We start from the raw sequence: 15,607 nt of genomic DNA on the forward strand, positions 1-15,607 counted from the left end.
AGCCGCCCAGGAGAAGCGATGGGAACCAGAACCCCCCAGGTCGTGCAGAAGGGCGGGGCTTTCCCTGCCTGGGGCGCCCCGATCACCCCCTCCTGGGAGAGGTCAGGCAGGCGGTCTCCAAGGCCCCTCTCTGCCCCCGACCTACCACCCCTGAGGAGCAGAGGCCGGAGAAAGACCCCCAAAACCCTCATCTCACTTTTGGAGACCCCCCAGAAAGCTTTTGGCTCCCCTAAAAATGCTGCGATGGAGAGGGATGCCGTCCAAAGAAGCCGGTCACCCCCCCACCCCGCGGACCCCCTCCATGGGCGCCCCCCTGCCGGGGCCTTCCTTCCCTCTGACCCCGTGGCCCTCGGGGCTTCTTTCGCCTTTGGGCGCCCCTCAATGGCCTTCCCATCACTCTACCCGTCACCCCTTCCCTGGGGAAGGAGCAGCTTCTCCAGGATGACTCCAGAGGCAGAATGTCCAGCTTGGGGGCCTCATGGGAGGCCTCGATCATAGGGTAAAGGACGGGCAGCAAAGGGAACCTGCTGGAAGGGTAGTGGGGAGCCACGGAGGCTTCGGAGACTCCTCAAGGAGTCAAACCCTGGAGAGCAGCGTTCGGCCTGCTCCGTCTGTCCTCTCCCGGATGTCCTTCAAAACTCCCCGGGACAGCCCTGCAGCCTGACTTTCCAAACCAAAGCAGGGATGTTTTGCCCCTCAGAGGAGAAGCTGAAAATGCCCGGCCGTCGGCTGCCCTGATCTCTTTGAAGGGCATTTGAGTTGGAGAAGACAGTGAGGAGGCATGCATTGATGGGGCCATAAAATCCAGTCGTCACAGCCTCGCCGAGTCCCCCCAAAAGGTCAATACCGGCCCGGGGCGAGGTGGCCCCAGAGATCTCAAGGGGCCGGAAACTTGGGGCAACGGCCCATAAACCCAGATTGAGTGTCTTCCATCAAAACGTGGCCCGCGGTTCTCGGTGTAGGGACCAGCCTTGAAAAGAGCTTTTAGCCATTTGGGGGGGAAATTCAGCCCTGAGCAGGGATGGTGACCAGTCTAGGCCAGGAACCACCAGGAAGGAGAGAATTCACACAGTGCCTGAAAATAGGCAGTGTGCCTCCCCAAGGCTGTTTCACTGAAGCCTCACCCCAGCCTGAGCAGGTTGGGCCTGGGGGCATTGTTGTCCCCATTCTACAGAGGAGGAGACTGAGGCTGGGAAGGTCAGGCCTTATTTGATGGTTTGAGTTTCTAGCACCTGGCACAGGCAGCCAGCAAGTGAAAGGCACGCAATGACTGTGGACCGGCTGATGGACCGAGGCCCCTCCCAGGGATCAGACATTCTCTGAGTGCCCCCTTGAAAGAAGAAAGAAGGACATCGGCTCTGGAAGAAGAGTTTCCTTACAGGCTGCAGCCTCAGGCCAGCCGGCTTTGAAGCCCCACTGCGGCAGCCAACTCAGGCAGGCCTTGATTTTCTCCAGGTGATAAGTGACTTTGAAAGATGATCAGTGCTTTCAAGAGCAAACGTTACATTTCCAGGAAGGAAGCTCTGTGGGATTAAAACTTCAGGACCAGGCAATGCAACATCCCAGAAAAACCCCATTGATGACAAGGAAGAATTGTTTTTAATATTGCTTGAGCCTAGGGCAGAGCAGAATCTCATGCCCAAGGACACAAGCTTTATGTGGGCTAGTTCAGGGGAAGGGTGGGCAGGAATTTGGAAACACCAGAGAACTGGAGACATAAGGAGAACTATTAATATGTTCTAAGCCCCCTCTAGGCTCTAACACTTCCTGTTCTCAGGCCCCTCCCCCTCTGGCACTCCCTGTTCTAAGGGCCCTCCTAGCCCTGATATTTCCTGTTCTCAGGCCCCTCCCCCTGACACTCCCCGTCTAAGGCCCCTCCCCCTCAGACACTCCCTGTTCTTAGGCCCCTCCCAGCCTGACACTCCCTGTTCTCAGGCCCCTCCCAGCCTGACACTCCCTGTTTCTTAACTCCTTAGCTCTGACATTCTCTGTTGTAGGGTCTAAGATCCTGCCTAACTTTGATATTCTCAGTTCTGGGATCCTTCAACCCTTCTCTAGACAAACTGGCCATTTAGAAATGCGAGGACAGCCCAGAAGGCATTTAGGTTAAGTTGTTTTCTTCCAATACCTGTGTGAGATTCAAATATCTTTATTTCATTTTACAAGGGAAGAAACTGAGTTTCAGAGAACTGAAGTGGTTTGCTTTGGGACCTGCAAAGGGGTAAGTGCAGAGACAGAAGTGGGCCCGGATTATGGCCTTAGAACAGGCTGGGACATCAGAGGTCGCTTTGGAAGGAAGCCGAGGCCTGTCCAGGGCAAGTGATTTCCTCAGGTTCACACTGTGAATAAGGAAACTCAGGTGGGCTTTGAATTCTGCCCCCACATCCCAGGCTCCCGCTGCTGTGTATAGCCCACTGTCTGTCTTCCTTCCATGATTCTTTTCTCTTTGCATCAGCAAGTCCGTGATCCAGCATTATTAAGCTCCTACTGTATGCCAGGCACTGCTTAGACATCCCCTGCCCTTTAGAAGCTTATATTCTATTGGAGGACGTAAGGAGAAGGGAGAAGTGCTGGAAAGCAGCGCCTCGGGCTTTCTAAAGCAGTCATCTGGAATGGCACCTTTCCCACTTAGCTTCCATCATCCCTGTCCTTAGCTGTCAAGGTCCAGTCCTTGCAGATGCAGATGAGCAAGGGGTCTAGAAGGATCTCTGCAGGAAGAGGACCCAGGACGCGGTCCCTGGGGGCAGAATCTGCCGCCAAAGCATCATCCCCAAGGAAAACCGTGCGTTCCGCCCACAGGTACACACAGAGCCGGGTGTTTATATTTTTTCATTAAAAGTAAAATGATTAATCTCCCAAGGTAGTCTGCAGTGCCCACCGCCAAAGCCAAGCAAGAAATTAAACCGTCTGGTGCGCCGAGACAGCAGATTCTCATTTACTAAAAATGCCTTGGCAGGAATTTCATGCTGCTGGATTCCAGGCCCAAAGCCTGGGCGGTTGATTGAAGAGGCTTCCATGGAAGGAAGGACCCCTTTACTTAGCGTCTGGAGACTGGCCTCGGGCCCTGCTTCTCTCGTCCACAACTTGTGTGACTTTTCTAGGTCTCAGCTTTCTCCTCTGTAAAATGGGGACGATGACCCTTGCCTCAAGGGGTTGTGATGAGGAGAGCGCTTTGTCGATGTTAAAGTGCTTTAGAAGTGGAGGCTTGTTTTCATATGCTGTGCAAGAGCTTTTAATTGGTCACTTGATCCTGAGTTGGCAGGGAAGGCCTTTAGGACAGAGAACTGAGAAGCTTGGGAGTTCTGAACCGGCCTGTCTTTTGGCATGCGAGTGAAGCCAGTGGATGCCTGCTCAGAATAAGGTTTGCAACCGCATTCAATGCAACCACAAAGGAAACGAGTTATAGACAAAGTTTTAAAAATACTTTTTTTAAAAAGGTACCAGATAATCAGAATATCAATGCTCCAAAAGGTCTCAGAGCAGATCATTTCATAGCTTAGAACAGAGAATGTGAAGGCAGGGAGGGGTCTTGGAGCAGGAAATGACTGGGACTGCTAAGGAGTGGGTTGAGCCGCAGGCCTGAAGTCAGAAGATCCGGGGTTCAAATTTGACCTCAGACAGTTCCGAGCTATGTGACCCTGGGCAAGTCGCTTAACTTCAATTGCCTAGCCTTTACTATTCCTCTATCTTACAATTGATTGATTCTAGGACAGAAGGTAAGGGAATGTCTGATCTGGAAGGAACCTTAGAACCGGGCATGTCAGAGCTGGGAGGGGCCTCAGACAGGGAGGGTCAGGGAGAGGGGCCTTAGAAGAGGGAGGGTCAGAAGGGGAGGGGCCTTAGAGCAGGGAGTGTCAGAGGGGGAGGGACCTTAGAGCAGGGCGTGTCAGAGGGGGAGGGGCCTTAGAGCAGGGAGTGTCAGAGGGGGAGGGACCTTAGAGCAGGGCGTGTCAGAGGGGGAGGGGCCTTAGAGCAGGGCGTGTCAGAGGGGGAGGGACCTTACAAAGGGGCTGTGAGTGTACACGTGTGAGCTATTTCCTGAGGTAGAATTAGTCCACTTTGCCGCCATGTTGAATGTTGAAGCTGTCAGAGCCGAAGCAGAGGTTGTGAGTCTTGACGGCTGCTGACCGATTTGGCTCATGGCGCGGCCATCTCCCAAGGCCCTTGGAGGGGGTTCTCGTTCCGGGGTGCACACCGGATCCTCCAGGGTTAAAGCAGCTGCCCCGAAGCCCCACCACCGTCGGACAGGTGAGGGCAGCCCCGCCCTGAGCACCCCTGACCCGGGCAGGCTCTGGCCCACCCGTGCCCGGATAAAGAGGCCGGCAGAGCGTGTGTCAGTCAGAGCAGGAAGAGGGGTGCAGAGCTGGAGAAGGGGCTCCTGGAGGCGCGGCTCCTCTGGCCCTGCGGGGTCAGGTCAGCGGCACCCCCCCCCAGACCCGCCCGCACTCGGGGCGGGGCTCTCTTCTCCTCCAGCGCGTCGGCAGCTCCCCGCTCTCTGGGACGATTCTCCTGCTCTCTCCCCCGCCCCCACCCTGGGCTCGAGGTCTCCGGAGGATGCAAAGAAATGAGTTTAGGCCTGGCTCTGTCACTTATTAGACGCCCGCTGTGTTCCAGGAGCTGGGCTAGGGCTGAGGGGAGGGAGAAGACAAGCAAGCCCTGCCCGCAAGGAGGCGGGAGCCTCTCAGGGAGATGCTCTTCGGGACTCCAGGTGAAATAAGTGGAGGCAGGAAGAGATGACCCCTCCCCTCCTTGAGAGGGGGGTAAAAAGGAAGACATTTCCAGGTTCACAGAGCCTGAAAGCTGTCCCAGGGCAAGGCTCGGATCTAGGAAAATCCCCTCATCTGAGAGCCAAGGCGGGGTGCAGTGACCCAGATCCCCCTCCTTCTCCCAGGGCCATTCCCTACCGCCCCTTACCCTGGAGAGGGACCAGGGTGGCCACATGAGCCCTGGGCACTTCCTCTCCATCTGCTGAGGGCCAGGTGCTCGTGTGCATGTTTGTCTACGTGCATGTGTGTGTCTGTGTGTCTGCATGTGTGTCTGTGCAAATGTATGTGAGTGTGTCTGTGTGTCTGCATGTGTGTCTGTGCAAATGTATGTGAGTGTGCCTGTGTGTCTGTTCATGTGTGTCTGTGTCTGCATGTGTGTCTGTGTCTGCATGTGTGTCTGTGTCTGCATGTGTGTCTGTGCAAATGTATGTGAGTGTGCCTGTGTGTCTGTTCATGTGTGTGCATGTGTGTCTGTTCATGTGTGTCTGTGCATCTGTGTGTCTGCATGTGTGTCTGTGTCTGCATGTGTGTCTGTGCAAATGTATGTGAGTGTGCCTGTGTGTGCATGTGTGTGTTTCTTCTATAGCTGCCTCCTTAAATTAGCCCCTGACCCCGCTGCTGATGGGGCTTATACTTCTTCCCCACTGCTTCTTGCCTTGGCTCCTGGGGGTGGCATTTACATGGGAGACCCCATTCAGTTCCCCTGGATGGCCAGGCTGTGTGGGCACAGCGCCTTCAGGCCGCTGCCCCTTGGTGTTCCCAGAGCCTGTCCAGCAAACCTTAGGGGGGCTGCTGTGCTAAGGATCAGGCTGCTGGCCCACAGCCAATTACAGAGTAATTAAAATCGATGCCCAGAGAGGTCGGGCAGCCCAAGACAGAAAATCAAAATAAATTCCTTGACCTTTCCTTGGGATGTTGGTGGCCAGAGCAGCCTGGGAAAGCGGGGCTCTCCCCCTCCCTGGGCCTGAGGCTGCTTCGGGATCTTCACTGGTTGGCCCCTTTCCGTGGTAGTCTTAGAGAGCTGTCTAGTGTGTGGAGCCGTCAGTGACTAACCTAGGATCCCACAGCAGGTATATTTGAGAGAATCTGAGACAGGCTCTCTGTGTACTCGCCATGCCTTACTGCCCCAACCAGATGGCATTTCTCCAGCACCTGGCTTCATACCACTTTGTGCCTTCTTTAAATGTTCAGGAGAATTCACTTGTAAATCGATTTGGACCGGAGGCTTTTTTCTTAGGAAGCTCATTTATGATTTGTTCAATTTATTTTTCTAAGATGAGGTTTTAAAAGTATTCTATTTCCTCTTCTGTTAATCTGGGCAGGTTACATTTTTATAAATATTCATCTATTTCATTTAGATTGTCAGTTTTATTGCATGTAATTGGGAAAAATAGCTCCAAATAATTGCTTTTATCTCATCTACATTGATGGTGCATTCGCCCTTTTCATTTTTGATACTGGTAATTTGTTTTTCTTCTTTCCTTTTTTAAAAATCAAATCAACTACTGGTTTATCTATTTTACTGTTTCTTTTTTCTTTCATGCAACTAGCTCCTAGTTTTATTTATTTATTTCAATGGCTTTTTTATTATAAATTTTATTAATTTCTCTTGATTTTTAGGATTTCCATTTTGGTGTTTAATTGGAGATTTAAAATTTGTTCTTTTTATAGTTTTTGAAAAAAAATGTATGCCCAACTAATTGATTTGCTGTTTCTCTTTTTTTAACCACAATGTGGATCATTACCCAAGTATTTTCCTCTTCATTATAAAAGCTCTTCATTACGTGCTTCTTTTATGTGAACAAATTTTCTCCATTCTTCTCCCTTCTCTCTTTTCTCAATGCATCCCTCTTTCTCCATTCTTTTGAGATCATCCCAGCATAATCAAATCATACCCATGCCCTCTGTGCAGTTAGATAACTACCCTAATAATGATAAATACAAATGACAGAGTTCTTAGGAGTTGTTGTATCATCTTCTCATATAAGAATGTAAACAAATTAACCTTATTAAGTTCCTTATAATTTCTCTTTCATGTTTACTTTTTATGCTTCACTTGAGTCTTGTGTTTGAATGTCACATTTTCTATTCAGCTCTTGTCTTTTCATCAAGAATGCTTGAAAAACTTCTATTTTGTGAAATATCCATTTTCCCCATGAAGGATTATACTCAATTTTACTGGGAAGGTTATTCTTCATTGTAATCCTAGCTCCTTTGTTTTCCAGAATATGTATTGCAAGCCCTCCTTTAACATAGAAACTGCTAAAGCTTGTGTGCTCCTGACCATGGCTCCACAATATGTGAATAGTTTCTTTGTGGGTGCTTGCAATATTTCCCTTTTAGACTGAGAGTATTGGAATATGGCTATAATATTCCCAGGGGTTTTCATTTGGGGATCTGATTCCAGAACTGATAGGTAGATTCTTTAATTTTCTTTTTTTTATCTTATGGGTCTAGGACATTTGAGTAATTTTCCTTTATAACTTTTAAAATGTGGTGTCTAGATAGATCATAGTTTTCAGGTAATTCAATAATTCTTAAATTATCTCTCTTTGATCTAGTTTTAAGGTCAGTTGTTTTTCTGATGGATATTTCACATTTCTCCCCCTGTTTTTTTCATTCTTTCAACTTTGCTTTGTTTTTCTTGATTCCTCATAGAATCACTAACATTCACTTGCCTGACTCTGATTTTTAAAGAATTTTTTTCTTCAGTAAGCTTTTGAAACTCTTTTTCCATTTGTTCAATTCTGCTTTTTAAGGAGTTATTTCCTTCAGTGAATTTTTATTTTTATTATTTTTACCTCAGGGATAATATAATGTCCCCCAGGTTTACCAAATCTTGTTCCATCCCTCTTCCTCCCTTTCCTTTCAGTTGTTCCTCTTTCAAATCGCTTCTCACTCTCTTTCTAACCCCTCCTTCACTCTCTTCTTCCAGTCCCTCCTTCATTCTCTTCTTCTAACCCTTCTTTACCTTCTCCTTTAAGTTCCTCCTCAGTCTCTCCTTTTATCCCTCCTTTCATTTTGTCCTTTCTCTTTTTCTCCTTTGCTGACAATGAGCTTACCTCGTTATATCCTATGTGGAACTGGGGAGAGTCTATTCACTGCTACTGTTGCTGCTCCGGTCTTGAGGTCCCCATAGCTTGCTCTCAGCTTGTCTCTCATAGATTGTATACCCCTTTAAAAATGCCCAAGCATCAAAGATGGCAATAGTCTCAAATAATTCTGAATTGAGATAGGAATACTTGGCCCTCTGGACTGAAAATTTCAAGATGCCAATTACTTCTCCAATTCATATTGCATACGAATATAAAGAATAAATACAAAATAAATACTTGTCAGTTTTGGAAGGGGGTCACTGGGATCTGGGGGATCAGGAAAGATTTCATATAGAAGCTAGTATTCAAGCTGCATATTCCAGGCTACCAAGAATGCCAAGAAGTGGATGTGAGGAGGGCATGTATGCCAAGAGGGATGGTGGAATCAGCCCTGCACTTGAGGTTGATCTCTTTGGCACTTCTAGGTTCCTGATTCTAAAGTCAGTGCTCTCATTTGTGACTGTGACATGGAGGAAATTAAATAGGATCAAGATAGGGAAGTAAGGCAGAACCACATAGAGGAGGGTTTTTTATGCCATTGAAACATGGCAAGTGAGATGTAAGCATATCTTTGCATGAGAAAGATTATGGTACTCCCAGAGATGATTCTTTGGGGAGTGAAGAGAAAAGCAGTTTTAAGAATGGGAAGGAGTTCTTCTTTACTGAGAGCCCCAAAACGATGGGGTTGGAAGTCCTGCCTAGACCTCCCTCCCCATCAGGACAAATAAGGATAAACTTCAAACTCTTGGTAGTGATGGGTTTCCTGATGCCATGGGATTGATACCATTGTCAGTCCTTAAGCACAGCCAAAGAGTCCCCAAGTATGTGCTCCATGTTCTGTTAAAGGGATTGTTTGTTATTTCTTCCAGAGTTTGGGACAGAATGGAGTTAATAAATGAATGAAATCATTGATTTAAGCTGTTTTGCTATTAACATTCTCCCAGCACTTGCATTTGGATGAAAATATTAATACATCTCCAAGAGGTTTCCTTTGACATTCTAATGACTATATTAAACTTTCAGATATAGTAATGAAATTCTAATTGTTTTAGAGAAACAATTAAAACAAAAGATGATGAAAGAGCCAGAAGAGGCTACTGGAGTAACCTAGACAAGGATTTGTAGAAGAATTCCTCAGGGGAGGGGAAACCCATAGTGCTATGAAAACTGGGCCATAATTATAAACTAATCATCAAGTCTAACCTCTTAAACCTCTGTTTGAGGTTTGCAGTGTACAAAACTGGAGGCTATAGGTTATAATACAGAATGGAGTAATTCTAGGAGATGAACCTGATTAACTGAGAATGGTCCTGGCAATTGCACATTAATTTTTATATACAAATGACTTCTTCATAAAAGACCTCAGCGGCCTGGTTAGCAGATGACCCAGTGCTGAGAGGGATGACTTTGCTACTGAATGACAAAATCAGGATCCCAAAAGATGTTTATTGTCTAGAATATTGTGCTGAATCTAAGAATGAAATTTGAAATCGTATACTTGGGTTCAAAAAAACCAACTTAACAAGTAAAAATGTGGAAATCTTGGCTACACAGCCATCATCTGTTAAAGATCTAAAGACTGTAATGGATCTCAAGCTCCATGTAAATCACAGACTTTATGTGATGGCCAAAAAAGCTAATGGGATCTTGAGCTACATTAGGTGGCATCCAGAAATGGAGAGCTCATGATTCTCCATCCTGGACTCCATGATTTAGAGAATACAGTGCACTCATTACCATTCAACTTAGCAAGTAATTATTAGACACTTACTATGTGTAGGGGCTTATCTATAATAAGAGCTATTATTATTTTTAATAATAATAACACAGTAGGATATTTAAAGACTACTTTAAAGTAGTAAAGCACTTTACAAATATTCTATCTGCAAACAATGCTAGGGAGAATCTTAGCTGTTATTATCTCCATTTTTTGACAGATGAGATAACTGATGAAGATAGAGGTTAAGTGACTTGCCCTTTAAATGTCTAAGGAAGAATTTGAACTTAGATCTTCTTGATTCCAATTTCATCCCTCCTTATATGCAATTGTGCCTAAGGAATTTCTATTTTGTCTAAAAGGCAATAGTTAGGAGTCACAGGAGATTTCTGAACAAGGGAGATACATGGTCAGAGTTTTGCACTATAAAAAGTATTTTGTCAGCTTTCTGGAAGCCACATTGGAAACCAGAGCCTCTTGAGGCAGAGAAGCCAGATAGGAGCCTCTCCCAAAGGGAGATGGCCAGTGCAACTCTAGTGCTGGAGATGTCGGAAATGAGAATTGGCACCAGAAATGAGAAGTGACGTAGAGGTGGTGTGGGCAGGGATTGGCCACTTGGAGTCTTCCAACAGCTCTTTGCAGAGAGCAGGTGTGTCTTAGTTGAGTCCTAGAGCATCCCGGCAGGTTCCATGGCGGACGGCAGCTCCACTCTTTCTGCAGACTCAGGCAGGCGCTTGTCACTATGTGACGGAGGTGCACAGACTCGCCATGATTTTCTAAAAGCTCATTAACAAACTCACTCTGCCCTGCTATGGTTGTAGCATGCAGTGTCCAGTTCCCTTGTTCCTAATCACTTCCCTGTGCTGATTCTGGATTGACTACGAATGGACTTAGTTATCCAGCTGTGTACATGCGGGATCGCCCAGCCCTCAGCAGAATGGAAGCTCCTGGAGGGCAAGACACATTTTCTCTTGTCCTGGCCTTTCTTCTGGCTCCAGGAGGGGGCAGTTAGTGACACTGAATTGAAATGAGCATCAGAGAGAAGGGCTGGTCCTGATTTGGGGACGAAGAACACAAAGCATCCTTGCTGGTTGGGGTCTTGGAAGAATCTGTTGCCCAGAGAGGCAAGGAACCTGCCCAGAGCCATGAAAGTCATTCATTCCAGGTTGGGTCAGGACCAAAATCTAGGACTTTTATGGTGTCCCATCCACAGCTCTCACTGGCTATGTCTGGCTGTTGACTGATCGGTGTGTTCCCTGATTGATGAGGATGTCTGTACTCTCCCCCTCCTCTCCCCAGCAAGCTGCTGTGCTAAAGGTAGGGCAGGACCCCCCTCCAACCCCTGTCAAAGCCCGAGTGCCCATTGTTGGAGAGCATCCAGCTTCCCCACAAGGCCTGGAAAAGGTAGTAAAGAAGCTTGTTTGGGGGGTGAAGCGCCTCTGTGGGAGGAGACCGACATGATATTGGTGTCGTGGTGCCAGGATGGCAGCAATCCTCCCCCACAGCAGGCCTGGCAGGGCTCTGAGACCCACCACTTTTCTAAGACAGTGGCAGCATTGTGGAAGAGAGAACAGCATTAGTCACCCAACCAAAGGCTTTTCCTTCTTCTGATGGATGACACAGACTTAAAATGGAGCGGCCTCGTGGGTGGGATTGGATTTTTCCCTCTAATTTCATTTCCCCTCCCTCGGTAAGTCAGTGTTGACAAGCAGAGATAGCAATTGTTCCCCAAATCATAGCCCTGGAGCTAGTTAGTCCAGCTTCTCACTGTTCTCAGGGACCAACCAAGCAGAACATGTGTAAGCCATCTTCTCCAGCCACCCGTCCTTCAAATGCTTAAGCATCGTGGCCTCCTGGAGGCTGTTCCTCAAGCCTCAGTTGAACTGTGCCAATGGAAGTGGAGAGGGAGGGAATGAAGGAAGGATGCACTGGTTTATTACACAGCCTCTGTGCACTCTGGAGGAGAGAAAGTATAAGGCATGCAAAAGGACAAGAAGCAAGACAAGAAGCTGGAGATTGAGGCAAGAGCCAACTGCTGACTTTTTCTGGGCTTTTGGTTGATGGTGGTGACTTTGAAGGAAGAAGCTGGGTTTATCTCTGGGACTTGGGATAATCAAGTTGGAGGTGGCCTGGCTGATTTGAAGGCAGAAGAAGAAGGACAATAGTCCATGTATCTCTACCTGACTTGCTCTGTTTCATGCTAGTGACTGAATTGCCATTTCTCTCAATATCCTCCAACCTAACACTCACTGTAGATAATAGGGAAATCTCCACCCCTCTTACCTCCATCCTCCATCTTGTCCTGTTTTCCCCAATAAACCATTACTTGAGAAAAAGAAGAGAAAAGGGTATTTCCTCTGAAACATCATAGCTCACTCTGAGTGACTTAGAAGGAGGCTGAAGAAGAAGGGGGAAGGGAAACTGAAGGGAAGAAGAGGGGAGGAAGGGGGGTATGAAAGGGAGGACAGTAGGCAAAAGAAGATAACTACCTGATCCATCAGTTATCATTTCTCCATCAAATATACCCTCCAATATTATCTATTACAGCACACAATACGGTGCTGAGCACTGGAGACACAAGCAGGAATGCAAGGCGGGCCCTGCTCCAAGTAGGAGAAATAGGAAGAGAAACAACATGTGCAGGTTTCAGCTGTAAGTCAGAGCATCTGTAGGGTGCAATGAACAGGCTAGTTTGTCAGAAGTTTAGAGTTTGAGGTGAGTCAGAAAGGTCATGCTAGAGATAGATAGTGAAAGGCAGAAGAGTTCATACTGATCCCAGAGACAGCAGGGAACAATGGAAAATCCTTGAGCAATGAGCTCACCTGATCAGACTTGTGTTTCAGGATGGATGAAGAGAGCAGAGCCTAGAGTTGTTTAGGCCAATGAAGAAGCCAGAGAAGTAATCTAAGTAAGGAATTTCAGGATCTGATTGATGGTGGAGAAAAGAGAACAGGTATGGGAGATATTGTGGAGGGACAGCAAGCAGGACTTGGCCCCTCGTTGTATGCAGGGATGGAGGGTGAGGTAGGAGTCAACAAGGATTAGGAATCTAGCCAGTGAAAAGGTGGTAGTGGCTTGGGAAGAAATAGAAGTTGGGGAAAGAGGTGAATTTAGGGGAAAGCATCGGTTCTGTTTGGGATGCATCTGCATGACTTTGGGTGATCTAGGTGTAGGTCCTCTTTAAACAGTTGGGGATGTGGACCAGAGTTCAAGAGGGAGATTAGGCTAAATATCCAGATCCGAGATGATTGAACCCTTGGGAGCTGGTGAGGTCACACAGGGAGAAAGAGAGAGAACAATAGGAAAAGAGAAGAAGATAGAGCTTTGGGAGCACCCACACTTCAGGGAGGGGGATACAGGATGATTCAGCAAAGTCAAATGAGAAGGAGCAGTGAGTCACAGAGGAAAGCCAGGAGAGAACATTGTCATGAAAGCTGAGGAACGAGGCTACTGTAGGAGGAGAAGGTGGCCAACAATGTCACAAGCTATAGGGAGGTCACACACAAGGAGGACTGAGAGAAGCTCCCCAGATGTGGCAGTTACAAGATCATTGATGTTGTGCAGGCAGGTCATGAGTAACGGAGAAGTGAGTTGCAAATAAGGAAGTAAAGGCAACGAGTAAATACGTTTTCTCCCTTTCCCAGAAGAAAAGTACATAGTGCAGTTGTCACCCTAATCCTTCAAGGGAGGTCATCTAGATGTTATCTTCCCTATGCAATTAGTCAGTTATAAGATCATAGGAGTAGAATTGGAAGGGACCATCTAGTCCAACTCCCTCATTTTAAAAAACTCTTACCTTCTATCTTAGAATCAATATTGTGTATTAGTTCCAAGGCAAAAGAGTGGTACAGGCTAGGCAATGGGGATTAAGTGACTTGCCCAGGGTCACACAGCTAGGAAGTGTCTGAGTCTAGATTTGAACCCAGGACCTCTGTCTTCAGGCCTAGCTCCAGTCCAGAGAGCCCTTGGTCCAAGGAGATTCCTCTCCATTCGCCTCCTCTGGGTATTCCTCCATCAGGTTTCATTCTTGACTGCCCTTTGGATGACTTTGCTCAGGGGGATCTTTTTGCCACTTTTTCTTTAGAATGTCTTTATTGTCCCCTGCTTTATGGGATGATCCTGCTCATAACCATTTAGCACCCCTCTTCATCCTTTATGACCTCTTAAAGACAAATTTATATTTTTAACCAGGGGTCCCCTTGGAAGCATCTCTCCCTGTTGGCCAGCAGTCATCCGCTCTTTGCTGACTAAGGTGCTTTCTGGGCGGCCTTCATATCCTTGTTGCAATTAATTTACATTCATTTAACTTCTAGATGAAATTATTAGAGTCCGTGTCAATGTCATTTCTGGTTTCCATTTCCTGGTTTCAGGAGCTTGTTTAAATCATTCAGGGTTGTTGTGTGTCTCATTGTTTATCTTTTTCTTGTTATTTTACATGACTGTTGTAATGTTACCATATCGTTTTCCCCATCATCGTTTGTTCTAAATCTCCCATAGTTTCATGTTCAAGCGTCCAGTTTCTCTGTGGTTAGCAAGAGCGGTCCTTGGCAAACAGAATCGTTCTGGTCCTCGAGCGTCCTTGTGCTCCCCAGGTCTCCACAGGCCAGGTGGAAGATGGAGTCAGATCCTCAAGGACCCATTGAGGGCGGAGGCTGGAGAGATAAAAGGGGACATGAATCCTGCCCTCCAGGAGCTTAGTCAGGGGAGAGCCTGCAAGCACATGCATGTAGAGGCAGAATAAATAGGAAATCCCTGTAATAAGGCGAATAAAGGGGAGTTTAACTTCCTGGAAATACTCCTTTGTAGGGATTCCTGGTCTTTAGGTCTCCATAGGTCCCCAATTTATGATTATCCCAACTACCTAATGGCGCTGGGTAGGCTGTGCCATTGTTTGGAATCCAGCCCATGTTGTCTTCTCCGGTTAGGCTGCTATTTTTAGAGGAAGGTGTGGCAGTGTGGGAGGGAAGGCTTGGCCCTGGGACAGTCAGAAAGGGCTTGAGACCCTGAATGTGGGTAAGAGAGAGAGAGAGAGCCCATTCCAGGCATGAAGGCCAGGCATAGAGCACTGAGCAGAGAGAAGGCTTGTTCAGCTAGAGCCCAGAGCTGGGAAAGGGAAAATGTCCACCGAGGCCGCACGATCATATGGGGCCAGCCAGCGGAGAAGAGGCCCTTATGGTCAGGGAGGACCTCGGAAGGCTGGTTGTGTTGGGGGCTGGGCTGTCTGCTTGGGCTGCCTTCCTGGCTTTGACCTTGTCCAAGTCCCTTCTCCTGGAATGTCACATGACAGGAGCCCCCAGCTCAGGGAGATTCTCCAGCTCTTCCTTTGGCCTCAGGAATCCCTTTGGCGGCCTGCTGCGGGCCTGCTGTGGGCGGGAGAGCCGCTTACCAGTCCAGGACAGGCGGGACCCCAGAGCGCCTGAGCAGGAGAAATGCAGAAATACCGCTTTCCGTTTGACTTTGGGGAGGCATGCTTAGAGGGCCGGAGAAAAGGCCGGCCTTTGAGGAGACTCGCTGTGGGGCAGCCAGAAGACAGGTGAGGCCTCCGGCTGCACCAAGGAAGACTTTGCTCCAGCCTCTTCCAGATGGCTTGTCTGGATCTGGGCATCCCAGACTGAGAACGGCTTTGCCCACCCGGAGGGCATCCAGGGAGGCCGCTGGGGGAGGGGCCTTCCCTGTGTGCTGGGGGGGGGGCGGGGGAGGGGGGAAGCTGGGTGAGCCTTCCTGGCCTGTGGAAGGTGTCTTGGGCTCTGCTCTTTCCTGTCTGGCCCGATGTAGGGCATGGAGAGCTCGGGGTCAAGTTCCGGAAAGGCTCCGGGAAGGGGGTTGGGGGATGGGCTTCCCAGTGAGAGCTATCAGAAGTGACAAGGGCTGCCCCACGAGGTGGTCGGGTCACCCCGGGACAAGATGGCGGCCATGCCTCTGAGAGCCTTCCAGCCCTGAGGGTCCGTGACTTCTACCTTCCTGGCTCCGGAAGACACGCGCAGCTTCCCGGGCCCTGCCATGGCACTGTTTTCCATCAGTTTTGAACC

General features: G+C 48.2%; 1 protein-coding gene across 1 annotated transcript in view; it reads left to right on the forward strand.

Annotated features, from left to right (window-relative positions):
- The window catches only part of AGBL4 (AGBL carboxypeptidase 4), an 867,059-nt gene that overhangs the window by 587,803 nt on the left and 263,649 nt on the right, over positions 1-15,607 (forward strand). Inside the window, 1 exon segment of the mRNA XM_056815178.1 lies at positions 14,743-14,753. Coding sequence (XP_056671156.1) covers positions 14,743-14,753 — 11 coding nt within the window.

Source organism: Monodelphis domestica, chromosome 2, assembly GCF_027887165.1.
Source record: "Monodelphis domestica isolate mMonDom1 chromosome 2, mMonDom1.pri, whole genome shotgun sequence".
Lineage (NCBI taxonomy): Eukaryota > Metazoa > Chordata > Mammalia > Didelphimorphia > Didelphidae > Monodelphis > Monodelphis domestica.